At 43.2% G+C, this 15,984-nt stretch overlaps 1 protein-coding gene across 2 annotated transcripts in view; it reads left to right on the top strand.

The window, feature by feature from the left end:
- ASH1L (ASH1 like histone lysine methyltransferase) overlaps positions 1-15,984 on the top strand; it is a 719,892-nt gene that overhangs the window by 34,582 nt on the left and 669,326 nt on the right. For both annotated transcript variants that reach the window (XM_069218459.1, XM_069218458.1), the window contains exon 2: positions 8,605-9,138. In XM_069218459.1, coding sequence (XP_069074560.1) covers positions 8,725-9,138 — 414 coding nt within the window. In that variant the 5' untranslated portion in view covers positions 8,605-8,724. The remainder of the gene's footprint in view (positions 1-8,604; positions 9,139-15,984) is intronic.

The raw sequence follows: 15,984 nt of genomic DNA, 5'->3' as shown, positions 1-15,984 counted from the left end.
AAAAGGCTACACCCTTCCCTTTCGGGAGTTTCCGCCCCTCATCCCGCCCCGCCCTTCGTATTGTTCACAAGAACACCTCCTGTTGCTAGAACAGGAGGTAGAAGTCCTCCTTTTAAAGGGCGCGGTGGAGTTGGTCCCGGAGCAGGAAAGGGGTCAAGGAGTTTACTCAAGGTATTTCCTGATTCCCAAGAAGGATGGTCGTTTGAGACCAATTCTGGACCTGAGGATCTTGAATTGGTTCCTCAAGCAGGAAAAGTTCAAGATGCTGACCCTAGCACAGGTGCTTTTGGCGTTGAACATGGAAGACTGGATGGTGTCTGTCGACTTGCAGGATGCTTACTTTCATATCCCGATACTCAAGTCACACAGGAAGTATCTCCGGTTTGTGGTGGGATCGCAACACTACCAGTTTGCGGTCCTTCCGTTTGGTCTTACTTCAGCACCTCGAGTCTTCACGAAGGTGATGTCGGTGGTTGCGGCAGAGCTCAGAAGGAAGGGGATAGCAGTATTCCCTTACTTGGACGATTGGTTGATCAAAGCCAAGTCCCCGGAGCTTGTGTTGCGTCATCTGCAGTCAACAACCCAGTTGTTGTTCGACCTGGGCTTTTCGGTGAACGAGCCCAAATCTCACCTGGAGCCCTCTCAGCGCCTCCTGTTCATAGGGGCAGTACTGGATACAACATTGGGTCGGGCCTTTCCTCCGCCTCAGCGGATTCAAGATATTCAGGATTTGGTTCCAATGTTTCGAAATGGAGCGGTAGTTCCAGTCCTCAAGGTCCTTCGTCTGCTCGGTCTTTTTGCCTCCTGCATTCTGTTGGTCATGCATGCTCGCTGGCACATGAGGGCTCTTCAGTGGTGCCTCCGAAGGCAGTGGTCTCAACACAGAGGGGATCTAGAGGGTACTGTCAAGATCTCCAGAGATGCTGCTGTGGATTTGAAGTGGTGGATTGCAAGCAACAATCTTTCACAAGGAAAGCCGTTCCAGCAGTCGCCACCAGTGGCCACAGTCATAACGGATGCTTCCACTCTAGGGTGGGGAGCTCATCTGGGGGATCTGGAGATCAAAGGTCTTTGGTCTCCAGAGGAACAGATTTTTCACATCAATCTGTTAGAGTTACGGGCTGTACGTCTGGCTCTCAAGGCCTTCCTCCCTTCCCTTCGTGGTCAGTCGGTACAGGTCCTAACGGACAATACTACCACGATGTGGTACATAAACAAGCAGGGAGGAGTGGGGTCGTACCTTCTCTGCAGAGAAGCTCTTCGACTATGGTCCTGGGCAAAGGACCATCGGATTTGCTTGATAGCAAACCATCTGGCCGGAGTCTTGAACGTGCGTGCGGACAGTCTCAGTCGCCACTTCTCGGCAGACCACGAGTGGCGTCTCCATCCAGATCAAGTCCGTTTAATCTTCCACAAGTGGGGGTTTCCTCGGGTAGATCTGTTCGCCACTCGAGAGAACGCGCATTGTCCGTTGTTCTGCAGCCTTCAGTATCCGATGCAGGAAGCGTTGGGGGACGCGTTTCAAATGACCTGGTGCGGCCAGTTGCTTTACGCGTTTCCTCCCATACCCTTGATTCCTCGAGTATTGAGGAAGATTCGCCAAGACCGGGCTCTAGTAATCTTAATAGCTCCGGATTGGCCAAGGAGGGTGTGGTACTCCGACCTTCTCCAACTCTCAACGTGCCCGCCGCTCCGTCTCCCTTTCAGGGCAGACCTCCTCTCACAGTCGCAGGGGCAGGTTCTACACCCCAACCTCCAGAGTCTGCACCTACATGCCTGGAGATTGAACGGGGCAACCTGAGTTCCTTCTCTCTCCCGCCTGAGGTAGTGGATGTTATATTAGCGGCCAGGCGACACTCCACTAAATCTATCTACGCTAATAGGTGGTCTAAATTTGTTGCGTGGTGTGGAGAGAGGCAGATTGATCCTTTACATGCTCATCTATCGGACGTTTTGTCTTTTGCTCTATCTCTGGCGCAGAAAGGCTGTGCAGTGGCTACCATTAAAGGTTATTTATCGGCCTTGTCAGCCTTCATATGTCTTCCAGACCAACCATCTTTATTTAAATCCCCTATTGTTATCAGATTCTTGAAAGGTCTTCTAAATCAATATCCTCCAAAGCCATTCGTTATGCCGCAATGGGATTTGTCCTTAGTCCTGACTTTCCTTATGGGGTCCCCTTTTGAACCTATGCATTCTTGCCCCTTGAGGTATTTGGTTTTAAAAACAGTCTTCCTGATAGCTATAACATCAGCAAGGAGAGTGAGTGAGTTGCAGGCCTTATCAGTAAAACCCCCTTATACAACTTTTTATGGGGATAAGGTGGTGTTGAGGACCAAGGCTGCTTTCCTCCCGAAGGTTGTTTCACCCTTCCATTTGGCTCAGGCAATTACTTTGTCCACGTTCTATCCTCCGCCTCATCCTTCCAAAGAGGAAGAAAGACTGCACCGTCTGGACCCAAAGAGAGCGTTGAGCTTCTTTATCGATAGAACAAAGGATTTCAGGCTGGAGGATCAGCTGTTTATTGGATACGTGGGCAAGAGGAGAGGAAAGGCAGTCCACAAGAGAACACTATCCAGGTGGGTTGTTCTTTGCATTAAAATATGTTACTCTTTGGCAAAGAAGGATCCTCCTGAGGGCATTAGAGCTCATTCCACCAGAGCTAAGTCGGCCACTTCGGCCTTAGCCAGAGGTGTTCCTGTGGTCGACATCTGCAAGGCCGCAACTTGGTCGTCCCTTCACACTTTTGCAAAACATTACTGTTTAGATTCTGAGGTTAGAAGGGACGGCCATTTTGCACGGTCAGTGCTGCAGGATTTCTTGGTTTGACCATTTAGGCACCCACCGCCGGGCGTGGTACTGCTTTGGGACTCTATTCATGAGGTGAGGAATCCACAGGTAGTTGTATCCATCAGAAGAACGAGTTACTTACCTTCGGTAACGACTTTTCTGGTGGATACATTAGCTACCTGTGGATTCCTCACGGTCCCACCCGCCTCCCCGTTGCCTTTATGGTCTTGCCAAGTAATCCTTGAGTGTGCTCCTCTTGGTCTTTGAGGGTGCAATAGATGTATATATATAATATATTTATATATATGTAGGTATATGTCTATATATCTTTATGTATATACTTGGTGTGTGTATATATTTTAAAAGAGAGAGTTTTATATATATATATATATATATATGTACATAAAAAGATTTACAGTTATTCATACAATGTGGTGTATTTTTACATTATAATGGATGTTGCTTTGTTCTTTCATTGCATTGCCTGGTTGTTCTCATGCACGTAAAAAATGATTGGTACTGACGTCCGCACGTCGTCGAGGACCTCTTATTGCCTGTATGACGTCAGACGGCGTCGCGTGCGAGACAGTGACGTCCTCGTCGACGTGCAGAGACTAGTAAGAAGATTTCCGTAGAATGCTGGCGCCATGGGAGTATTCATGAGGTGAGGAATCCACAGGTAGCTAATGTATCCACCAGAAAAGTCGTTACCGAAGGTAAGTAACTCGTTCATCAGGTCCAAGAAGCACCAAGTCACTCTGTCTCAAATCTCCGTGCCGCCCCACAAGAGTGGCATGCTTTGTAGTGCGAAATGCATACATTGTGAGACAATTTCCATAGTGTTCTCCTGGCTTTGCCAATCCTGAATGAACCTAGACTGATCTGATACATTTTGGTACAGTTGACCTGGGCTCTTACGGGAAAAGTGCGATGTAGTGCTAATTATTACAAAGCTGTTAATTCAAATCCACCAAAATTAAGTCATGATTCTATTCAGGTCTTAAGCTGTTACATTTCTGCCATCTCTGTCTGCCCGTTCAACACGTTCTTTGTAAAGAGGTTCAAGAAGCTGCTATCTTTAGCTGTATGTTTTCCTCTGTTATTGCATGTCTCTCACAGAAGTATAAAATAGGCATTAGAAACAAGAGAATCTTGATGTCTTCTGTTCTTCGCTGGTTTTGTGTTTTCAAATTGTGAGCAATGTTTTTCCAGTATTGGGGTATCTTTCATAGATTCACATGCTTGAATCATTCCCCATCGTCGAAGTGGGAATCCCACAGTACCATAGTAAGCAGAATATATCAGTATAATAGGCTGCAAAGGGAATGCGAAGTTCAGCTTAATAACCTATCTATATCCTTTTTTAAAAAGGACAAAAGTTGACCACTCAGGCAACAGCACCCTTAGAACAGTCCGAACAGAGGCATCTTCCCTCAGATTTTCACTGCATGTTGTGTGTGAGGGATTCTCCTTGAGCTCTGCTCAGTTTATTCCTGATTTGGTGATCTCCAAATTGGTATTTCTGTGTTCCAGCATGTCCGAACTGGTTAAGAAAGGACTCTTCAGACCATGTCCCACTTGTGGCAAGAAACGACTACAAGCAGAAGATCCTCATAGAGATCATATACATTTTCTTCATCCATCTGACTAGGTGAGAGACTGCAAGATATGCAGAAATGTTTCCACAAAAACCCTCAAATACCATGAGGGAAGGCTTTTACTTTGGCTACAGAAACTTAAAACCAAGACTGCCATAGTGTCTGAGTAAGAAAGTAGTGAGTGTTCCATCTCCTCACAGACATGCAGAAAGAGGGAACAGTCTATCCATGATTCCCCATCATTACAGTAAAAAAGCCTTAAAAAAGACCCACCATGGCTCTGCAGAAGGTTACTCTCATGACGAAAAACAAAAACAGGCTCCTTCAGACTATAAATCTGAGCCCTCATCTCCATCTTCAACCCTTCTGTTAAAGCCAAAATCATTATCTGAACCTGTCTCAAAGAAGCCAAAAATCACTGCTGATGCCAAAAACATCAAAACCATCGTAGATGGCAGTGATCAGAAGCCCAATGACGATTTCACCGTCATCGTCGATGACAACCACACCAACGTTGAGATTAATCGCGTCGTCGGTGACAGTGACGTCGATGAAAACAGTACCAACACTGTTGATGACCACATTATCGGCAGTGCTGGCGTCGACAACCACCTCGTCGATGACACCGCCAACAACGCAGAAGTTAGGAACAACCTCATTGTTGAAATCCAGAAAGAGATCATCCACTTTACTCTTGCCTGCATTGTCGACACTACAGTCGACGACCTTGTGAACAGCTGTCTTCTTACCTCAGAGTTTCTATCCTGAATTCACGTCGCCAGCTGGAGTATCTTCCCTTATACCCAGCTATTTATTGGATATTCAGGACTCCGACGACGATCAGGGGTTGTTTGGTACAGCTCACAGTCCCTCTGAATTACACTTTAAATATCGGGACTAAGAAGAACAGCAAGATTATTATGAGCTTGTTTACCAAAGCCATCATTATGCAAAGCAGTATCTACAATATACTTCTTCTCCACCTCCGCCAGGCATGGTCCAAGTTCCAGTCCCCTTAGTGCAAAACCTAGAGAGTATGCTTGCAGACCTCTATGAGCTTTTCCCAATGCCCGTTGAAGCGCAAACATCAGCCGCTCCAGAACCTAGATTGCCAGAACATCTACCTCCACCACCTACTCCGAGAATGACTGCACAATCCTATATTGCCATGCCTCCTTGAGAAGATCCTTCCTCATCGGACGATGATGTTGACGATGATGGAGACATGGAGGAAGGCAAGATAACAGACAATCGCACCTTCTCCAGTGAATGGGATCATTATCTCATTCCTCCACCTTCCCCTCCAGCACCCCAGTTGATTCTCCACCCGAATATATTGATGTTTTACACGTGTTAATGGAGAGAGCTGCAAAGCGATTTCCAACTGCCATGACTACTAAACAGAATTACTTTTTTTTTCTCTATAATTTCAAGGCTCAGTCTAGAAACACAGAGCAATACCAATTGTAGATTATATATGGAAGGAAGGAATTAAGATCATGAAGACACCACTGATCTCATTTCTCAGAGTACATAACGCAGGTCTAAGTATCCTTCCACACTAATAACTTCTCCACCTGACAAAAAGGGCAGGCGGATCGACAAAATAGTCAAAAGATTTACAGTCATCTTAGGTACGACTGAACGGGCCGCAAACCCCTGGCCATTCTAGGGCGTTATGATCACCAAATATGGTCGGACATCGCCACATATCTGGATTTCCTGCCAGATGATAAGAAGACCGACGCAACCCACATTCTGCAGGAGAGCGAAAGATCAACATCTGAAATTATTGATTGCGTAATGGATATTGTATCAGTAGGTTTCCGGCAATTGGCAGGATCGGCTGTACTTCGACGCCAAAATTGGCTTAAGGCACATCGTTCCCCCAGGAAGTAGAAACTAAAATCCTGGATATATCCTTTGGTGGCGACTTTTTATTTTGGAAGCACGACGATGACGCTCTACTGCCCGTAAAAGCGGACACAGAAAAGCTTGATCCCTTGGAACTCTCCAGTTTCATAAGATACCTTTTCATGGCACACGTGGCTGCCGCTCTTACTCGTATTGTGGACGGTACCAAAGATACCAGCCACAATCTTACCAGCAACCCTTTCGAGTGGCCTACCAACAACATCAACCCTATCGAGCTCCACCATCAGAAGTCTGTTCTAGGCAAACAAGATGAAGATAGCCTGCTTCTGCCAAATATATGCGAGGAAGCAGTGACAATTTCGAAGTACCAGCTATAACCCCTTCTCACCATTCAGTGGGTGCCAGAATTTCACATTACCTATGTCAGTGGAGCGAAAGAACTACAGATAAATGGGTCCTGGATCTCACCAAGCATGGCCATACTCTAGAGTTCACTCAATTGCCACCCCAGACTCCACCGACAAATTTCCTCCCAGCTCGCCTTCATCTTCTTCGCAAGGAGGCTTTGTTCATGTTGTCAAAAGGGGCCATAGGGCAGGTCCAATATTCCCAATAAGGAATGGGATTTTACTCCTGTTTTTTCCCCATGAGGAAGAAATCAGGGGTGTGGCAACCCATTCTCGACCTCAGGAAACTCATCAGGTACTTGAAGAAACAATCTTTCTGTATGGTTTCCCTTCAGGAAAGTCTCCAGTTTCTCAACCCCAGAGATTTTCTTACAAGTCTTGATCTCCAATATGCCTATTTCCACATCCTCATCCATCCCAGTCATCACAAATTCCTTAGGTTTATAGTAGCCGGTACTCACTACCAGTTCAAGGTCCTTCCTTTTTGTCTTGGATCCACTCTCCGGATATTTGCAAAATGTCTTGCTCCAGTGGCAGCCCACCTGCGACAACTGGGCATTCAGGTTTTCCTTTACCTGGATGACTGGTTGATAAAGAGACTCCATCTTTCCAACAGCTGTTAATATCTACTGCTAAGTGTCTTCATCTCTTTCAAACACTGAGCCGTACGGTCAATTTCCAGAAGTCTCCTTATGCCTTCCACAAGAGTAACTTTTCTGGGAGTCACTCTCGACACATTACTCAACAAGGCATTCTTGTCCGTAAACAGACAACAAAAACTTTCCATTCTTGCTCACTTCCTTTCAAGAAGAAAGTGTCTTTCATTTCACCTGATCAAATTGCTACTAGGCGTGATGTGTTCAGCCGTTTTCTTAATATCTCATGCTTGTCTCAAAATGCGGCCTTTCCAGGAGCATTTGGACGAACAGTGGCTACAGTCGGTAGTACAATTTGACTACATCGTACAGATTGTCTGTCATGAAAGCAGCGCGTCCATGGTGAACAACAAGCTCCAACAATCTCTCTGCAGGGATGACTTTCCGTCCCCTCACTTCAGAACACGTCGCTACACTAGACGCTTCTCTAGAAGGTTGGGTAGCTCATCTACAAGATCTTCACAATCTAGACAGGTGGACTCCAAAACAGCCGAAGCTGCATAGCAACTTCCACGAGCTCAGAGCAATTCTCTGGCTCTTCAAGCTTTCTTGCCGAGAATTCAAGGCTCTTCTGTATTGATAGGAACAGACAACACAATGAGTGTGCATTACCTCAATAAACAGGGAATTACAGGATTGAGGACTCTCTAGCAGACAGCTTGAGCAGAGCGTCCCAGAGTTGTCACAAATGGGAATTGAACTAACTGATCCTGGATGCCATATTTCAATGATGGGGCAAGCCCAATCTGGATCTTTTTGCATCACAGGAGAACAAGAAATGGCAGTTTTACGCCAGCAGGTACCCCCAAAAGGGATCCTGGAGCAATAATACCCTTTCAATGCAATGGTCCAGACGTTATGCCTATGCTTTTCTCACAATCCCACATATTTCCAAATTGTTCTAAGGGCACTGTTGCCTGATTGGTCAACATTGTGCCTTTTTAAAAAATGGACTTAGATGGACTATTAAGCTGAACTTTGCATTCCCTTTACAGCCTATTATATACTGCTTACTATGATACCGTTGGACTCCCACTTCGATGATGGGGAATGATTCAAGCATGTGAATCTATGAAAGATACCAATACTGGAGAATGGAAGTTACAGGTAAATAACAAATTCCTTGACCTCGATTAAATATTTTTTTCTCATGAAAAATGTTGAATAGTTGTGCTGAGGTTGTTTAAATACCTCATTTGATGAACCCAACAATTTTCTAATAGTGTGATTTTGTTTTCTCTGTGTTTATTTTTATTTTTATTGTATTTTATTATGCAGTGACCCTGATGCAGAGACTTTGTGTTGGACAACAGCTTCCTAATCCCCCATCCCCTGGCGGTAAATGGCACAATAAATCACCCAAAACATTTCTTGTGTTGATGTTAACAAGCCCTTGTGATGGACCCTAGAAATACTGCTATGTTAGGATTGGGTTCCGATTCAGACGGGTTTTCTGGGAAGAGCCCCTCTGTGGTCAGCACTGACACAGCGGTAAGCACCTGGCACGCAGAGCCAGGGAGTGGAACCAAAGAACAAGGCACCGACGGCAAGAACTGCAACCCAGACTCTAAGGGAGTTGATGTAGCAAAGGAGACAGATGACCAGCACCAATTTTCAGTCAAAGAATCCAACTTTTCTGAGGGAAATCTGAAGTTGAAGATTGGAGTTCAGGCTAAAAGAACTAAGAAGCCCCCAAAGAACTTAGAGAATTATGTTTGCCGCCCTGCTATAAAAACAAGCACCAGGCACTCACGGAAGTTGTCAAAGAGTGGGAAAATGACAGAGGATAAAAATGAACTTTCTTCTATTCGGGTAAGTGTCTAATAATACAGTTACCTTTAGTGTTATAAAGACTGGCATGTGTCTACAAATCCAAGCAATGTTCTCTTCTGTAAAGATAACAAAAGTGAACAGTAGTGAAAAACACTTGTTCTTCGGTAACTTGACAGTCAAATGGAATTCTGTCTTTGATTGAAAGCCATAGGTATGTAGTTCACTGTAAACAAATATTTTTATTTAATTTTTTTATGAGAATGAGCATTAATTGAACACAAAAGTATGTGTTAGAGTGCATATTTGAACATTCCGCCACAAGAGGATAAAATGTTCTCATAAATAAAACAAAGTCCTCACGGAGCCTGAGGGGATTAAAATCCCCTTGGCTCTGTGTGAGGCCTTTGTTCACAGCTGTTGCTGTGAACAAAGAGAACATTGGAATGTTGACGCTCTGGCTTTTAACAGCCAGTAAAAGCCTGGAGCACTCCAATGTCTGCAATGGAGCTCCCAATATTCTGTTTTTCTAATACCAATTAGGCTGTCAATGGTTGAGAGCTCTGTTGAAGACAATAGAGTAGCTCTGGGATTATAATAGCTGGTATAAGCCCGGAGTTCCGACATTACAATGTTTTTTCTCATATTTCTCCCTTTTTTAATTTAGAACATTCAACTCTCAGTGGGTTCAATGTTCTAATAGCCTTATATCCTTTCTGCCTCGGGCTATACGGTTTGTTAAAGGCCCTCACCCACGGCTCTGGCCTGTAACTCTGGTTCAGGGCCTTTATCAACCAGTATAGCTCTCAGCATCGGGCTATAAGACGATAGTACTGCTACTCCTATGATCCCAGTGCTCAAACTTAAAGAGCTAGCCTGTGAGAAAGCCATCACACACCTAAGCAGGATAACTAAACAAAATTAATGTATCCAATATGTTATTAAAACAGACATTTTAATGTTCTTTTAAAGCACTGTTGCTCATTCAAAATGAGTAGTCTCCAGACATTGGAATTTCTGTGGTCTTATCTGTAGCAGTACCACATAGACAGTGACTTGTATACTGATCCCTAGCATTGACTTTCTTAGTTGATAATTTGTGTTAATGTAGAGAAATAGGTTTTATAATATATAGAAAACTGTCATAGTGGAACTTGCCTGCATGTTTTATATTGTTTTAGTTTTCGTTCTTATGTGTATTCATCAGTCCCTCTTAAACAGCTGCCTCCTTTATTCAAAATATGATCATGGTATTATGTGATCGGAAACATGTTTGTGGCATTTACATTGCTGACTTCCAGCCTCATGTCTTAAAAAAAGTAATATATATATATATTTCAGTCACCCCTCTTTATCCATTGGTCTGTTCAGGTGCCATTCACAGTTTGATTCTGTCCAACACAGTATAAGGCAGTGGGCCAGCTGACTTCAGCCATTGGGTCTCTGTTCATGCCTCGAAAAATCATAAAAATATTGGTCCAGTAACTTGAATAATCCACTCGACTATAACTATAATAATATACTTGACCTGTAAATGAGTCTCAATTGTGTGACCCTAGACAAATATTTTACTGTACAGAGTCGCCTTTTTCTTCATTTTCACATATGAGTGTACCTTCAAATATGTGAGCTCAGCATTTCTGCTGTACAAAAAAACGTCTTTGATTAAATGGACTAAATGTTTGCTGCATGTATAAAAAATAATCTAGCCCACATATAGGACATATGATCCATTACTTGCTTATTTGTTTACTAATAGCATTGCTATCAGGGCAGGAGTGTTTCTAGGGTTGTATTTAAACACTCATTTTTAGTATATATATTACTAAAACCTGATGTGATGGCACACTGTCATTTACAGAATGAACCTTTACATGAAATGTCCAAAAACATTCCCAACAACTTGCAGCTTTACGTATAAAGCTATATAATGTTCTAACAGATCTGTGAAAGGTACAAGACTGAGGTCCTCATCTTTGGCTCCACCCCTCCGCATGGGACGAGTCTTGGTGACCTGCCACACTGGAAACCGCACCAACACCTACCGACCACGCACGCAACCTGGGGTTCATCCTGGACTCTTCACTATCTATGACCCAGCAAGTCAGTGCCATCTCCTCCTCCTGTTTCAACACCCTCCGCATGCTCCGGAAGATCTACAAAAGGATCCCCAATGAAACCAGAAGAACAGTCACCCAAGCACTCGTGAGCAGCAAACTGGACTTCGGCAATACCCTCTACGCAGGACCCACAGCCAAACTCCAGAAAAGACTGCAGCGCATCCAGAACGCCTCTGCACGCCTCATCCTGGACATCCCCCACCACTGCCACATCACAGCCCACCTAAGAGACCTGCACTGGCTCCCCGAAAACAAGAGAATCACCTTCAAACTCCTCACTCACTCTCACAAGGCACTGCACAACACCGGACCAGAATACCTCAAAAGACGGCTCTCCTTCTACACCCCGACCCGACAGCTTAGCTCCGCTGAACTTGCCCTCACCACCGTCCCATTCATCCGCAGAACACACACTGGCGGCAGATCATTTTCGCACCTCGCCGCCAAGACGTGGAACACTCTTCCCACCCACCTGCGTCAGACCAAAGACCTCCTTACCTTCAGTAGACATCTCAAGACATGGCTGTTCGAGCAGCAGCAGCCCCCCTTAGAGCCTTGAGACCCTCACGGGTGAGTAGTGTGCTTTACAAATTCTCTGATTGATTGATTGATTGAAAATCAGGTTTCAGAAAAGATTTATTCTTTGCACATAACTAAGTAAAATGTTCTGATTAGTTTTCATCCTGTTTGTACAGTTGATTTAGCTATTTAAATGTTGTATGTTATGAAAACACTGACTAAATCCTGGAACTCTGCAGTCAGAAGGAAAATTAATTATAAGACAAACTGGCTTTTGACCTCACTTTCTGATTGAACATAACACCTCTTCTTTGTCAACTCGCCAGAAGGGTCGAGTAGGTACCAAAAATAGCTCGACCTGATAAAATTTGACTTGCCCGAGCGAGCGAGTAGAATTTTCACGGCCTGCTGTTCACTGTAAATGACAGCATTTTGCTTTTGCACTTCACCCTAAAACGTAGGCAGCTTCAGTGCCAGAGCTAGTAGGCCACTTTCTGTTTTAATTTCATGTTTTTTTATTTTTTTTATTCTTATGATGGTTCTCTTTGTACTTGTTTTTTTGCAACAACTCTACACATCAACTCAAAGTGACAGTGTTTTTACTTTTCATTTTTAAAGCCTTTTGCATATGTTTGCTTAAAAAATTAATTCAATGCAATTTTTCAGGGTTCCCGATGCCAGACCTACTGGCTTTGCCAATTCTTGTGTCATATTACTAATAACATATACGTGGTTTAACAAGCCAGCACAAAGGTTTAAAAGTTAATAGAAACGTAATCTGCTATATTTAAAGTTGTGCAAAAATTGTTCACAGGGTGCAACAATAAGTGTGTCCCAAAATGGAAGGATCAGCGAGAAATCCCCATTTTAATGTTTTACTTGCATGTAGTGAAGTTGTGGCTGATCTGAAGTACAACAAATGACACATTCACAAAGGGTATTCCTTGTTTATGCCTGTCATTATTAGATCATATCAATAGTTAGCTGAGTTTCAAAGTTAACATTTATGTAAAGTGAGAAGCACAAATATTTGTGGATGTTCATGGTCTTTACAAAGTGGCGAATGGAGAAAATGTTCAGTTCTGATAATCCAGTCAGATTCCAGATTACTTCATAAAATTGTGGTTATGTATGATGCTGAAACATTTCTGGATGGGCACAACCTTTCCCAAATGAGGTTTGGGGGATCTCCACTAGGGTAAAAAATACTCCTTAGTCCTAAAAGGGAGTATACTTAACCAAATGATTTACATACAAATCCATTGAAAATGTACACATTTGTCTTTTGAAGTGAACTTTGAGTGACCACATTGCCCTCTGGGTTGATCTGTAAAGGAAATATGGATTGATTTGTGAATCCTTGTGTTAAGTGTGATGACATACCTGTTCAGGTTCCAAGAATGTAATCATCTGATGTAACCACACCAGTCTATAATGTATGTTTTGTTACTAATATCTACATCTCACTGCGTTGGGTGCCAACAGGGTCATGTTTTTTCTGTCTTAATACAACTAAGAAGTACTCAGTTGATAAGTTTTGAAGTCTAGGTTTGTGTAAGGATGGATGAAGTGCTAATCTGATGTGATTGTAGTTAAGAAGTTGCTCCCAGATTACCACACCCTCTCACACTGCATTTAATGTGATGCAGAAAGTCTCTTGAACGGGGCTCGAAAAATCCACTCGACCACTCGCATTGGGAGTCTTATCTGCTCAGGTTGAGCTATTTTTAATACTATGTCACATTTGCTTTGTGTTCACAGACAGGAAAAGTCAGTTTTTCTTACAATTAATTTTCTTTCTGACTGCAGAGTTCCAGGTCTTTGTAGGATGAACTGTGTGACCTGCTGCTTAGAATGTAAAATAAAAGGATATAGGGTGTCAGTTTTTTCCTAACACACAACATTTAAATGACTAAGGGCCAGATGTAGGAAACAGTTTGCGACTCGCAAACGGCAAAAATTGCCGTTTGCGAGTCGCAAACCGGAGTTTCCTATGCAGAAATGCATTTTGCGAGTCGGAACCGACTCGCAAAATGCATTTCCGACTCGCAAATAGGAAGGAGTGTTCCCTTCCTATTTGCAAGTCTGAGTGGTATGCAATACCATTTGCGACCGCGTACGCGGTCGCAAATCGTATCGCAGTTACCATCCACTTCAAGTGGATGGTAACCCACTCGCAAATTGGAAGGGGTCCCCATGGGACCCCTTCCACTTTGTGAATGGACCCAAAAATATTTTTTCAGGGCAGGGAGTGGTCCCAGGGACCACTCCCTGCCCTGAAAAAATACCGAAACTAAAGGTTTTTTTTTTTTTTTTAAGTGCAGCTCGTTTTCCTTTAAGGAAAACGGGCTACACTTAAACAAAAAAAAAACTGCTTTATTGAAAGCAGTCACGAACATGGCCTCCACACAGCAGGCCTCCATGTTTGTGAGTGCCTATACTCGCTATGGGGCCGCAATTTGCGACCCACCTCATGAATATTCATGAGGTGGGTCATTGCGACCCCATAGCGAGTTGCAGTCGGTGTCTGAGACACCGTACTGCATACCAATTTGCGAGGTGCAAATTGCGAGTCGCATGGACTCGCACTTTGCACCTCGCAAATTTTTACATTGCTACATCTGGCCCTATGTGGGCTAGATTCTTCTGATGCATGCAGCAAACTTTAGTCTACTTAAACAAAAGAGGTTTTTTTGTACTGCAGAAATGCTGAGCTCACGTATTTGAAGGTGCAATCATATGTGAGAATGAAGAAAAAGGCGACTTTATAAAATGTTTGCCTAGGATCACACAATTTGAGACCTGTTTACGGGTCAAGGACATTACAGTTAGGTCGAGTAGATTATTTAAGTTACATTTTCATGATTTTTTGAGCCCTGACATAGTAGAGGCTTTCTAAATATATATTGTAAACAATTTATGGCACTTAAACTGCTAAACATGTTTGTTTTATGTATTGGTTGAGCTTTCTTTCAACATTTAAGTCGCTCCATTCAGCTTTCCCCCTCACGAGAAATTGGAAATCTGTCTAAAATCCTTTCTCTTTTTTTATTCATTTTATGTAATGCAGTAAATAGTCATTACAGGTAGGGCGCAGTAACGCCTTCACTCAACAAATAAATCAGTATAATGGACTATAGAAGGGCATTTTGTCCTATTGAATGACAGCCACTAACATTTAAAATGTTTGTCAAATCTGCTTACCACATTTGTTTCCACAAATATAAAGGGAAAACGGTGCAGGTTCTAGACCTGATGTTGTTTGAGTACCTGCAAGTCACCACTTGATTCCTGAAGCAGTACTGGGAATTAAGCAGCAGCAAGAAAGAAATGATGGATCTAATGGTCTGCTGTCATGTTTTTATAATTTTGGTGAGAATAAATGAATGGCGAACTTGCACGTACTGGTGGACTGCCTTTAATGCTCACTAGTCAGGTTACACTTGGTAGTAGGAAGGAACTGTGGTGTTACTAATTGACTTCTACTAGACGAACAATGTAATTCGCTGGCAGGTTATACTGAATTTCCGTTGATTTGGACATGGGGTATGATACACATGTATTTCGTTTGGAATTTTTAATATTTGGGAGCCAGCGGCAGATTAATCAGCATTTATGAGCTAGTTGCAGCAGATGATGGCTAGAGGTTGCGAAGGGGTATTGTAATAGCCTAAACTGGAGAGCATGAGTGGTTAACTGGAGGGTTCTTGTGTGGTATTGTGGCAGGAGGAGTTATGAGGAGTCAGTGTTCTTGAGTGGGTAAAAGGGAGTTTGGGATTGGGCTAGAGCTCTAGAGAGCTTGCTTGCAGTGCGATTGCTAACATTTGAGAGGAATGTTGGAATTTGATGCTGAGTTTTTTAAATAAAAGTACTATTGTTTGTTGGTCCTGTAATTAAGAATATTCTTCTTTATCATACAAAATAGACTGTTGGTAAACAGATAATTCTTGCTATCATTGGGGCATGTTTGCAATCCTTGTCTGTCTTCAGCGACCCTTCATCCAGAGGTAGAAGCTGAGCTAGTTAGCATTCCTCGATTCAAGGATGGATTCCTATATAATGAAATATAGGCATTGATGTTTAGAGTGCAAAATATGTCATCTTGGGAAAATCTACAGCATTCGACTTTGACAATAGGGTTGAGTGCTACCCGTTTGATAGTGTTACGGGGAAATTATGTTAAGCCTGACAGAAGTCAAGTAGAATTTAATAGGTCATATAGTATCTGAAGGAGAACTCTGCTATCCAT

Source organism: Pleurodeles waltl, chromosome 12, assembly GCF_031143425.1.
Source record: "Pleurodeles waltl isolate 20211129_DDA chromosome 12, aPleWal1.hap1.20221129, whole genome shotgun sequence".
NCBI lineage: Eukaryota > Metazoa > Chordata > Amphibia > Caudata > Salamandridae > Pleurodeles > Pleurodeles waltl.
The sequence above is the reverse complement of the archived record's forward strand: the minus strand, read 5'-3'. Positions and strand labels throughout refer to the sequence as shown.